A 12,659-nucleotide genomic window follows, 5' to 3' on the forward strand; every position below is an offset into this window, starting at 1 on the left:
TAGTTTGGGGGGTACAAGACCCCTTCCCATCTGATGAACTTAAGGTGAAGATGGTATGATCCTCTTTCCTACCCCCACCAGATGACTGTGTTTTAGATTATAGTTGACTTGCTGGCAGTATGATCCTCTCTCCTTCCCCCACATGGATGTAAGTTGTGGTGACTGGGTTTTGGATTGTAGTTGACTTACCAATGATATGATCCTGATCCTACCTCCACTTGGATGTCGGTTCCTGGTGGCTAGGTTTTGGATGCAGTTGACTTGATGTGTAGGGTCTGTCCTGCCCTAGCCATTCTACACTTTGGGCACATCCATTTTACTCTCACCCACATTATTGTTATCTATGGGATTGAGGTTCAGATATAGGGTGGTTTGGATCCATATCCAACCATTGTTTTCTCTCTTTTAGATGTGTTCCTACCTTTTTCTGCCCATGTCTGCATCACCTCTTTCCACACTGGTTGTAGAGGATACCTGGTACAGAAGTGGTGCGGTCTCCCATGTATTATCTTCTATTGCAAGGTTCTACTCTTTAAAGGTGACCTTCAGACACTTTTGAAGGACGCTTCTTTCTTTTCCTCACACCAGTCCCTTCACCTGTTGAATCTGAGATTCTAGTTATTTATGTGAGAAGATGAAATGTAACTTGTTGGAAGTTATAATTTTCCCATACTGAAAATGTATTTTTTGTAGGTACTTACCCTGCTCACACTTCCCACCCTTCTTCCCCACTGAAAACCATTACTTCCTTTTTTCTGCCAAAACTTGATGTGGTAGTTTGGTAGAATTGAATAGAGGGATCCACATGCATAAGGAAGGTGTGTTGCACTTTTATTGGTAGAGGGTTGTCGCATGATGATTTATATGCGAGACACAGTGAACCACGTTGATCTTCAGGTACGTGGGAGCTCAAGGCTTGTGGCCTGTGAAAAAACTTATTGCATATAGAGGGCAGCACTGAATAAGAATAGCTATTTATATGAGAAGAGGTAAGTACCTATCAGAAATACATTTTCAGTATAGAAAAATTATAACTTGCTATGTTTTTAAATTTTAGTTCATTAAGTGCATTGATCTTTTTTTTCAAAGTTGACTTAGGTTTAACACTATAATCCAAATATTTACTTATACTTCCTTTAACCTTTTGTCTTAAAAAGGAATGTATGATGTTCAAGATCTATGGAATTAAGTGAGGAAAATCAACGTACAGTGTCATTTGCTGCAAATTACTATCATTAAAGGGAAGATTAGTTAGATATACATTTTCTTAGAAATATTTATAATTTTAAAGTACAAGATGTGTATGTTTGAAATATATCTCAGACGTACTACATGTTGACATAGTGTTTAAGCATCTAATTTTATGTGTATTTATTGTTGTATTTTAAAATATTGTTGAAAGGTAAATATATTTGTAAGGTACTGTAAAAAGGCTAAGATAAAATGCTTCAAATGTGTATAACAGCAATTGGTAAAACATTGTATTAATTGTTTACATAGGTTCAAAACTTAGAAAGTATATAAATGATATTGAAAATCACATTCAGTAAAACAATAAATTACCAACCTGCAAAGTAAGTAGTAGCAGGCTATTGTTTCGAACCCATTCTATTAAAATGTGGCAAGGGAGGGCTATTTGTTAATTATATTACAAATATGTATGTGTGATAGAATTATTGGAGAACTATTTTATCAGAATAAGTACAGTTTTTTTCATCTTGCCTCTCCCAGTACAGAAATGTACATTATATTAGTCATTCAGGTCGAGAAGCATTTTATTCTATAATTGACAGTTGTTAAAGTTTTCTGGATACATAATATATATTGTGGCTAAATAAAAAAAATATTACACTCATCCATTTTCTTTTTACCTTATAGGAACTTAAGAAGATCTTATATTATTATCCTGATTTGGCTGATACAGACACAAAAATTAAGAATGTAGGTCTGTGTGAAGCTCTTATCAAGTTTACAGAGTAAGTGATATTGATTCATACAGTGTGAGTGTTGAGTTGATCATTAGTATGTTTTTTTTAAATATCTGATCAAGTTTAAGTTCAAACGCACCTCTCATCTTTGTTACTGGATCCTACTTGTAGAATTAGAACAAATTTAGTCTGATATGCATATTTATTGTAAGTGAATGAACATGCATAAACTGTCATGTAGAGCTGGGTGATTAACTCAATTAATTGATATAATTGATTACCTGTGAGCTTTATTAAAATCAGTCAGTTTCAAAACTCATGAAAATAACTACCTAATCAAAATTAATGTATCTAGTTATTACTATATTCAGTTATTCTAAATATCTAAGTCTAATATAAGAATAATTGATTAGTTGAATTTAATCAATTAATGGGCTTGATGGCAAATTCCACTGATTCATCCACCTTGTATATACACACATATTTATTGTGCATGAAAAAGTACATGCCCAACTAGGTACAGTATAAAATGTGCAGGTAAAACATAGTGTTTTTTGGATACTTATGGAAGTGAAGTTTTGATGTCATGTTTAATATTATTGTGTACTGATGGGATTGCACTATTCATTCATAATTTATGACTAGGAAAATGGAAATGCTGATTTAGTTCTGAAATAAAACATCTAAATATTTTTTTTTACTGTGCAAATAGGGACTTGATCTTCAAAAATAAAATTACCAACAGCTCTGTTCGACTTTGACTCCTTTGAATGCCACTCATAAGAACATTGCTTTTCAAACAAAAGTAGAATTGAAGCACCCAACTTAGCTGCTTCACTGCTTGTCTTTTTGTTTGTGTTAGTTTAAGAAGTGAATGGAGATGCCTTAGAAGGTTGCTGTATTTATTTTGATGCTTTAAAATTTAATGTGTTACCTATTTTAGTTAGTGTTTGTTACATAAGTGCTTTACATACTTACCTACTCTAATCAAAAATCCAAAATAGTTATAGATTTGCACATTAGAATTTGTATTTTTCATCAATAGATTAGATTCTACTGATGTATCTATAACTAAACAATAGTAGTGTGACCAGTTATGAGCAACTGTTAACACTATTCAGTTGCTTAGTAATGACTATTCTTAACTCCGGCCGAAAGTCCCAATTTACCCATCGGTTGGTGACAGTATCTGAAAACATTTGTCTTCCACATTATCTTCCACAAAATTAAGAAAATTCAAGTTTTATAAGGTATGGTGATAATTATTAGGAAATTATGAAAATAATTCTGACAGAATGTGCAAAAAATTATGGCATTAAACAATTGGAAAATGAAAACCAAAACTATGATGTATTTCAACACAGGAAGCTTTCTCATTCACTTTTTTAAATATGCATTTTCTTTTAATACAATACACAATTAATAATAAATTTAGGAATTGTGTCTCTTGAACATAAATAATATCAGGAAGCTTCTCCAGAACTAAGATTGAAAAAGAATACTTTTATCATACTCATTACAAATATATATCTTAATAATAAACCACAAAGCTACATTATTGTTCATTCATTAATACCAGTGTACAGTTAGGTTGATGTTTATAACAGGGTGGAGGAACATGGATACAAATGTGCGTGGATTTCTCCTCAAACAGTTAAGTTATTCATTCTTTTGGAATTGTTAATAACTTTTAAATAATGATTATAGAAAGATTGTTCCAGCAATAATGAATTTACATTGAAGATAATGTATGAGCTATCTAATTACATTATATTTTCAGTAAAATGTCTCCACATTGTAAGATCTGCCTTCATATCTAGGAGCTGAGAAAGTCAGGCGTGGTATTTATAAAAGGAAACAAACCATGTGTGGCTTATTCTCTTGTAACTGATGAAAGTATATATCTGGAAACCTAAATGTTGCACTTCCAAGTGAGAGTGGTCATTTGTTGAATTTCTGGCCAATATCCACTTTTAGGAAATGCTCAGATACAATTTGCTCATTATAGCAAAAAAAAGTATATTTTATTGTTATTTCATAATAAACGTAAATCTATACTTATAAGCATTTGTCAACCTTTCAGAACATTTAATCCAAGTAAAGCATGTGAAGCTCTGCATACACAGAAAACTCGTCAACTGTTTTATCAAGCTGAGACAGACTTTTGGATGGCAATGGTAAGATAAAACTAAGTTGTTTGTACATGTAATCTTACTAGGAAACTGATTCAAGATTTAATTCTAAAACTTATTAACTTTAGAAATTCTAATCTTCAATTTCAGTTTTAAGTTTGTATTGTCAGTCAATGTATGATTCTGAAGAGCTTTAAAAATGAAAACAATTTTTTATTTATTTATTAATGAATGTACTTAGTATTAATATTCAAGTTAAACTATAATTGTTACAGTTGTATTTAGTTTTTAACCTCTTGAGAATGACATGTAACAGTGTTTAGACTAATATTTTATTTAAAGAATGCTAGTTTAAGCATAATAAATATAAAGGATAAATTAAACCTTTAGTACCAGTTGTTTCTTTGGCTAATCCTTTGCATTTGGGCATGGCTCTTTCGTACATGTCATGACCTTTTACAGCATTATCTTCAAAATTTTGTTAAATGGCTTTATCATCAATAAAATTGGAAGGAAGACAGCTTATAACTCAAAATTTTTATTATCTAATTCTCAGTCTTCATTTTTTTGTGTCATAAGATCTGAGCTTTGATTACTCCAATTAAACATTTTCTGACTTTAAAAAAAGGGTACTGCAGTTTCTAACCAATAAGAAAAACAAACCATACATAATCATAACAAAGGATATAAAATTTGAACCTCTTACCTTCTTAATTTGTTAACATATCAATAAGTTTATCAAACCCACCAGTGAAATCCTGGCTTTTATGATTATTTCCTAATCAACTTTATATGGCTGATGGACATATTTAAAATCACTAGAAAGAGCAGGTTCTTTTTTTATATTTAGCTTACAACTGTTCATTTAGGTTACTTAAGTTAATAGTAGCAAGTAAAGGTCTATACATAAACCAAGCAAATTGTTTACATTTCACTGCTATATGTTAAATTTAAGTTAAATCCTGACCTTGCCTTTGCAAGGCACACAGGGCTGGTGCTTTCAAACTCTGGCTTATAGTGGCACAAGCAGGTGAGAATGGTTACCCATTTCTCCTGAATAGGATACCAGTCCATTGCAGGTTAACCATCAGCTATCAGCTGATACTCATCATACAGCTGGATAGACTGAAACAAATGGGGATAAATTGTCTTGCTTAAAGACATAACCGAATGAAGCTGGCTAGTCTTACACTTATAACCATCCAAATACAAGTCTGCTTTCCTGCCATAATTAAGAATTTCTTCTTGTTAGTCATCCTGTTAACTTTATTCACTATGAATTTTGATGTAAGGGTTAAATGCTGATTCATATTCTTTTAACAATATTGGAAATTCTACCACTTTCTTGGAAGCTTTACTCATATAATCTGCATCTACTGTGCATTGAGATCCTGTAATGGCCTAGTTGGCCCTTATTACCTCATTGATCATGTTTTCAGGTCACTAATTTTGACCTTTATGCTGGTGTCTTTGGGGTTTCACATTCATGTTGACACTTATTTGTAGAATGCTTGCCTTTTGTCTCATGAAGTACCAAAAGAAAATGCATTTTTTGTTTAAGCTTATTCACATGTGCTGAAAAAGAAGATGTGTCAATTATTCCTAATTCTGATGAAGCTTGTACTAGCGTATACCAACAATCAAAGAGGAACTTGATTTCTCAGCCTTTATTTTGCTGTGTCTCTCGTCATCTTTGAGTGTATTCATGTCATACCTGTCTTTGAGCCTATCATGTGCCAGATCTTGTGAACATACTTACAAGTCCTCTTTCCAAACATCATTGGCTTTTCTTTATGGTGTTGACCCTAAATCGTTTTTCAGCCCACCCTTTTTTTTTTTTACACAGATACAGAAAAAAAAAAGCTTTCTTTTGCTCAGGCTTATGCACCTTCTTTGTGGAAGAGCAAGATTGGTCAACTAGCCCTAATTCTGAAAAAGCTTCTTTTGGTGTAATTTTTCAGGAATCAGAATCTCACATCAATATTTTGGATCTTTGGTCAGTTCAGTATGCTTTTCCAAAGTTCTTACCCTTGCTACACCACTACTATGTTGTAGGTAACTCGTGATTTATCAGCTTTTCTTTTTGCTGCTGCTTTCTTCATCTTTGGCTTTATTTACATCATGTGTCTTTGACCCTGTCATATAGCAAGTGTTGTGAACATACTTGTGGACTCTCCTTACATTGGCTTCTCCTTACAGATTGGACCCTTCAGATTTTCAGTGGTTGTTTTAGTCAGCTTGGTTGTCCTCTGATCAATGCTTTTGTAATAATGGGCAAACATCTTTTTTGCTTTACTTGTACACAGTTCCAGACTCTTCTTCCTAACAGTAGATGCTTTGACCAGTCTTTGGAGAATCTTTTTCTCTCTGCCTTCCCTCCTTTTGTCTTCTTTCTTGGGTATTGATTTGCCCGTGATCAGTAAGCGAATTGTTGAGTTATCTTTATTGTTCTACACTATCTGGCCCAGCCATGATTTACCATTGTATGTTGTATATCTCTAGTCTAGGGGATCCCATTGCACTACTTCTTTGGAAACATCTTTTTTGTCAGCCTTGAATATCTTTCTCCCACATTGATGTTCTTTGTCTACAGGTTGAAGGCTGGGTGTTATGTAGTCCTGTATTAAAGAAGCTGGATTCTCTTCACCTGTAACTCAAATGTTATCATATTCTTACTGACATTCATCCATAGGAATCTACCAATCTCACTGGACTATATTCATGAGTTGATGCCATAAAAATTCTGTTCCTTGCCTTTTTTATTTAACTATACAACAGACTGCTTTAGTGTTTTTGTTCTTATTTCATGATTGTGGCTTATCTGCTTCTTCTATTGCAGACTAATGAGATGCCTTTTCTGCCACTTCTAGATTCCATAGAATCCATCTCTCTTTCTTGTGTCTTAACTTTGTACTGAGCATTTATGTTTTTTGTCTTACTTTGTTCTTGAGACCCTCGACTCTGTCTTCAGAGGAATTTACGTCTTGTTCGTGTTACGACTGATATTCTTACCATTACTTCAGGTGCTGTTACAGAGGCTTCAGGTCAGAAGGTCTTGACTGAGGATTTTTCATTTATCATTTTTGCAGGAGATTGATTGTTATATGAATTGACCTTCTTTTTCCTAATAATGCTCAGATTCCTCTGGAATCATACGAACCTATTCATGAAAAGAAGGATTTTGACAGCCTTTTTTCATCACCTAACTATGCCCTCTGTTCCCAAGCATCTCCTGCAGAATCTGCTAGGCTTAACTTAACCTTTTTGGATATGATTTCTAAGGTGTGTTTCATTTTATTGATTTAATATGATCCTTTTCCTTCCTTGTTACATGACACCTTGTCCACAGAGTATTTTGTTTTCCCTCCTCCTGACATCAGGGCTTATGCTGAGCAGTTCGTTTCTCAGTTGAGGGCTGGTGCTAGGATTCCTTTCCCTCCACAGGCATTATGCTTTGATTTATCATCAAGCTAATCCTCCATTTCTCGACTCCCAGCAGTGAGAGTCACTTTTGCCATGTGTGGGGGCTGACCCTGACAGTCCTATTTGTTTTTTCCACGCCAATTTCTTCTACCTTCGTCTTACCCTTAAAGCTCTCCTACTGTACTTGTTTACCATACACCTCATTTCTGAGGCACTCCACCAATCCCCTGAGGGGATTTTGGGGGATACCCTTTCCATCATTACCTCCACGTTGGTGAAATTGTCACCTCAGTCTTAACCCTTCACACATGGTTTCTTTGCTGTTAGGATCTTATTTGGAGGGACACTGTCTTGTCACAGGTTTGATTGCCTTTCACTTCTCTTTGTGACTTACAGATAGCTCCTTTTTTTCCATTAGTCTGTTTTTGGAGATATTCCTGAGTTTTTCGAATCATGTGTGGAATCTGTCAGACAACATTTGGCCTTTTTGTCTTTGGTTGCTTGTTCGTCTCATTCTGATCCCATGCCCTATCCCATTACCTTTTTTTATTCTGCACCATCACATCCTTTACCAGTTCTACCACTAGAGGTTTGACACTTCATCATGTCTCAATGTTGGATTCATCGTTGCCATCAGTTCCGGTGACTATCAGGTTGTTTCAAGTCCATTACATGCAATTGTCCTTTTTTTTTGTGCACCTTTTCTCTAGAATCCCAAGTCCATGTTTAGCTACTTGAAAAAATATATCAAAAGCTTCTTTTCCTATCCCCTGGGGTCGAGCACATATGCATTCTCTCCAGTGGACTCTACATGGCCAATGGAATTTTGCTTGTGATCCCTTGGACTACCAACCTATCCTTTTTCCTTCCGTTACTGACAATCTACATTGGTGGTTGAACAAGGAGTATACGAAGGAGGGAGTACCACTTCCTTCTTGTCCATATATGCATCTGTTCACAGATACTTCTCTCCACAATTGAGGGGGACTGGGTCAATCAGCAGGAGGCTTCCAGACAATAATCCCTGGCGGTATGACATGCTGTGGATCATTTTGTTCCTATTGTATGGAACTGACTTGTAATGATACTTTCAGACAATTCCATGGTTGAAGCTTATATAAATCTCCAAGGGTGCACTCATGGTTGAATGTTGGAACTCCTTCATTGGGCCCACAGACTGTGGATTCATCTCCTTTTGTGTCATTTTCCGAGTGCTTTCAACTTTGTGGCAGATCAACTTTCCAGACCCGACAAAGTTTATCCCACGTCGTTGTTTCTTTTCAGGTGGCTATGCAATCAGTGGGGTACTCCCCATCTGGATGCTTTTGTCACTTTCCCCAACACCAAGTTACCTCTTTTATGGTCTTTGGTTCCTCTTTCTCAGGACCTGGCTGTAGGTGCTTTCAGTCAGGACTAGACCAACTGGTACCTTTATATTTACCCTCTCACCTGACTCCTTGCCAGTCATCCATGCCACTCCATGTCAGGTCCTTCTTATTGCTCCTTACTAGCTGGTGCAAACTTGGTTTCATAATCTTTTTCATCTCCAAACTACTCCCCCATTGCCTCTTCATCTCACTCCATCCCTACTCCGTCAATCTTGATCACTGGTCCTTCATCCTTCACATCCTCCAACTTATGCCTGGAATTTATCAGGTCTCTGACAAGGTGTTCCAGATTGTCTAGGCATGTCACTTCCCTTTTAGCTTGAACTGTTCAACCTTCCTCTCTTGAGGTTTATCAACATAAATAGAACATCTTCTCTACATTGGTCTTTGAGTTGGGTTTTTTTCCATTCTCTGCCCACAGTTCCTCATATTATGGATTTCCTCACCTGGCTGTTCAGTCATGGGGCTTCTGTCTCTGCTATAGCTAGTTATCAAGCAGCTCTATCCAACATCTTTAGTTTTTCCTGGTACCGTTTTGTATTTTCCTCTCCTATCATCTCCCTTTTATTGCATTCCTTCCTCATACATACATACATACACCTTGTTGGGTGGTTCTTCCAAATTGAAATGTCAATCTTATTCTTGATGGCCTCACACTCCCTCCATTTGAACCTTTGTCCTGATGTTTTTTGTTTCACCTATCCCTTAAGACTTATTTCCTACTTTTTTAGCCTCTGGGTGTTATCTGTCTGATATCTTTGCCATCGATGCCTCATGTACTCTGTTCTATTCCACATGTTTTTTATTTGGATTGATTTTCCTACCCAAAACTTTAGCAGATCATGAGGGACGATCTTCCTTTTTACTAATTTCACTTTCATTCATTTCCCACCTTTATTCCTGGTATGATCCAGATAGACTTCTATCCTGTACAGGCACTTTGTTGTAACATTGCCCTCATAGCCTCCTCCTGTTGTTCCCGTTCCCACCTTTTCATCCCATGGCAACAATCTTCTGTATGTGACCTTTCTCCTTCTACCCTTACAAGTTGGGTTTGACAACTGATTCGATTGGCATATTCCTCTTTGTCTTCTTCTTCCCAAAACCTGTTCCAGGTGTCATTGCATCAGATCAGGAACCTTTTCCCTGTCATCTCAACTCTGTCATCTATTGGATGAAATTCTTCAGTCGAGCATGTGTGCTACACTACATATATTCATCTCCCACTATATTCATTGGGTGACAGTTTCTTCTTCATCGGAGTACTACCTTCAACCTGTCGCCATCCTTCAAACTTTGGTGCGGCTGTAGAGAGCAGGGCAGTGGTGTTGTGCTGGTGTAGATGGTCTACGATCCTCTGGTCATGTGCTCCACCCCTGTGTGGTTCTATCTGGAGGGTGAGGTTGCATATTTTTTCTAGAGGCAATCCACTTCTGTGCAGTGGAACCCAGAGATTGGTATTGCACTCCAACTTCTGTGTGGTTCTATCCAGGGGATGATGATGTGCATATTTCACAAAAAGATGCTCCACCTCCATTTGTTTGGTTCTGGAGATTGATGCTGCACCCAGCTTCTGTGAGTTTCTATCTGGAAGGTGAGGTTGCATATCTTTTACAAAAGCAGTCCACTTACATATGGTAGGATCCAGAGGTTGATGTTGTGTTCCAGCTTTTGTATGATCCTATCCAGAGAATGTTGCTTTGGAGTAGATCCATCACATTGCAGCTCACCTCTCTGATTGGGATCCCTCGTCCTACCATCAGCTGAATGTTGGTTCCCAGTGAGTGGTTTTGGATTAGACAAACAATGTAAATCCTCACACATTAGTTCATTGTGATTCCTCATTCCAACTCAATTTTATATAATTTTCCCTCCTGATCTTCACCTGCATGTAGTAGGTTCCAGAGGTTGATGTTGTGTGTATATTCACTCCAACTTCTGTGCAATCTTATGCAGAGGATGATGTTGCTTAAAGCAAAGGTTCTCCCTCTCGTGCTCTGCCTCAGAGAGTTTGCCCTAACTGAGGCTGCTGTGGCACAGTGTGGTTCAAGTCATATTGAGTTTGGTTTAATGTGAACTGCCACATTGGCACATCCCTTCCTAATGTCATATGGATGTCCGTTCCCAGATGTGTGGTTATGGATATTTATAGATGTGCTCCATTTCGTAGTTGGTTTGAAAAGTATATACTTTTGTTTGTGACAGGTTTACTATCATATATCTATTTTAATATTAATGTTTGTTTAAGTTAAATTTATATTGAGAAATGTATATAACTTATTCTGCTAAATCTGTATTGTGAAATTCTCGTCTATTCACTAAAATTGTAGAAAATTCTTGAGTGTAAGCATCAACAATATGCATTTGTGTATGTAAGCACTGGTTTATCATTCATATTGGTGCGTAGGGTGAAATTTTGAGAAACTCTCCTATGAATATAACTAACGTGATGCACCAAAAGACAGTATATATTATTGGTTCGCTATAATCAATGTGCTATAAAACTTCAGAAGCTACTACAACTGTGATTAATGCTTATTGATCAGGAACTTCCAATATATGACCAGGAGTGTTTATAGAATTTGTATATTATAAATCAATTAACTTCAACAGATTCACATCGGACATTGGTATCTTAACGAAAACATTATAAAAACTTCAGTGGTGAACAACTCAGCATGCAAAATGACGAAGAACACAGAGCTAGCTAGCTCCTTGTTAAGTGAATTGTATCTACATCAACTCAAAATTAATTCGCTAATTGTGAATCCTTGATAAGATATCAAGGAAGTTCCAGGTCAGATTCAGGAATAAATATTGTTTGTAAGTTTGTAAAACTTTTGTACATAGATCATTATTTGTAATAACCATTATTGTAAATTGTGTTATTGTTTGTATATTACAATATATATGTTTTAAAAAACTGGGTGTATCAATCTTGTTGGTAAGTATCATAAATTGGATACATATCGACATATATTAATTTCTAAATCTAAATTATCATTTAACTCGGTTTCGGGCTATTCACAATTATAATATGTTATGTAATAATTTAGAGACATAATACGTAACATGTTATACTCAACTTGAAGTAAAGACGGTGTGGACCCTCCTCTTACCATGGCTCGGAAGTGTTTTTCCTGATGCCGCTCAGTTTGGACTGGAGTTCACTGGCCATGTATGGTCAGATGCACTCTAGCCACTCTACACCTTGAGGCACATCCATTTTCACTTTCCCCACATTTATATCTGTGGATGGTTTATCTGCAGTCATTCTTCACTGTGATTGAGATTCTGATTTATTGAGGTTTGGATTAGAACCCACCTGTTTTTTCTCTCCCTTTTGGTTGTGCTCCTCCCACATTCTGCCTGTGTGTGTGTTTGACACCTATTGCCATACTGGATACAGAGTATACATGGTACAGAAGTGATGTTGTCTCCGACACGTGTTCTTCTGCTAACAGGGATCACATTTCATAGGTGTTCTTTGGAACACTTTTGAAGGATACTTCTTTATATCTCTTGCACCGGTCCCTCCACCTATTCAGTGTGTGATTCTAGCTATACATGTGAGAAAAGGTAAGGTACCATAGTGGAAGTTATTATTTTCTTATACTGAAAATATATTTCCAATAGATACTTACCATGACTCAAACTTCCCACCCTTCCTCCTCACTTTAAACTGGTGCTTCCTTTCTGCCTAATCTCAAAGGTATAGATTGATAGAATCAAATAGAGTTATTCACATGTGTAGGGAAGGTGGGATGCATTTCTGTTGGTGGTGGATT

The 12,659-nt window shown here is 36.2% G+C and overlaps 1 protein-coding gene across 1 annotated transcript in view; it reads left to right on the forward strand.

The window, feature by feature from the left end:
- Positions 1-855: 855 nt before the first annotated feature.
- LOC106470983 (vacuolar fusion protein CCZ1 homolog) overlaps positions 856-12,659 on the forward strand; it is a gene marked incomplete at its 3' end in the record, with an annotated part of 74,023 nt that continues 62,219 nt past the window's right edge. Inside the window, exons 1-3 of the mRNA XM_013931568.1 lie at positions 856-897; positions 1,879-1,976; positions 4,012-4,105. Of these exons, the coding sequence (XP_013787022.1) occupies positions 856-897; positions 1,879-1,976; positions 4,012-4,105 (234 nt within the window). The remainder of the gene's footprint in view (positions 898-1,878; positions 1,977-4,011; positions 4,106-12,659) is intronic.

This window comes from Limulus polyphemus, unplaced genomic scaffold (assembly GCF_000517525.1).
Source record: "Limulus polyphemus unplaced genomic scaffold, Limulus_polyphemus-2.1.2 Scaffold4336, whole genome shotgun sequence".
Classification (NCBI taxonomy): Eukaryota; Metazoa; Arthropoda; class Merostomata; order Xiphosura; family Limulidae; genus Limulus; species Limulus polyphemus.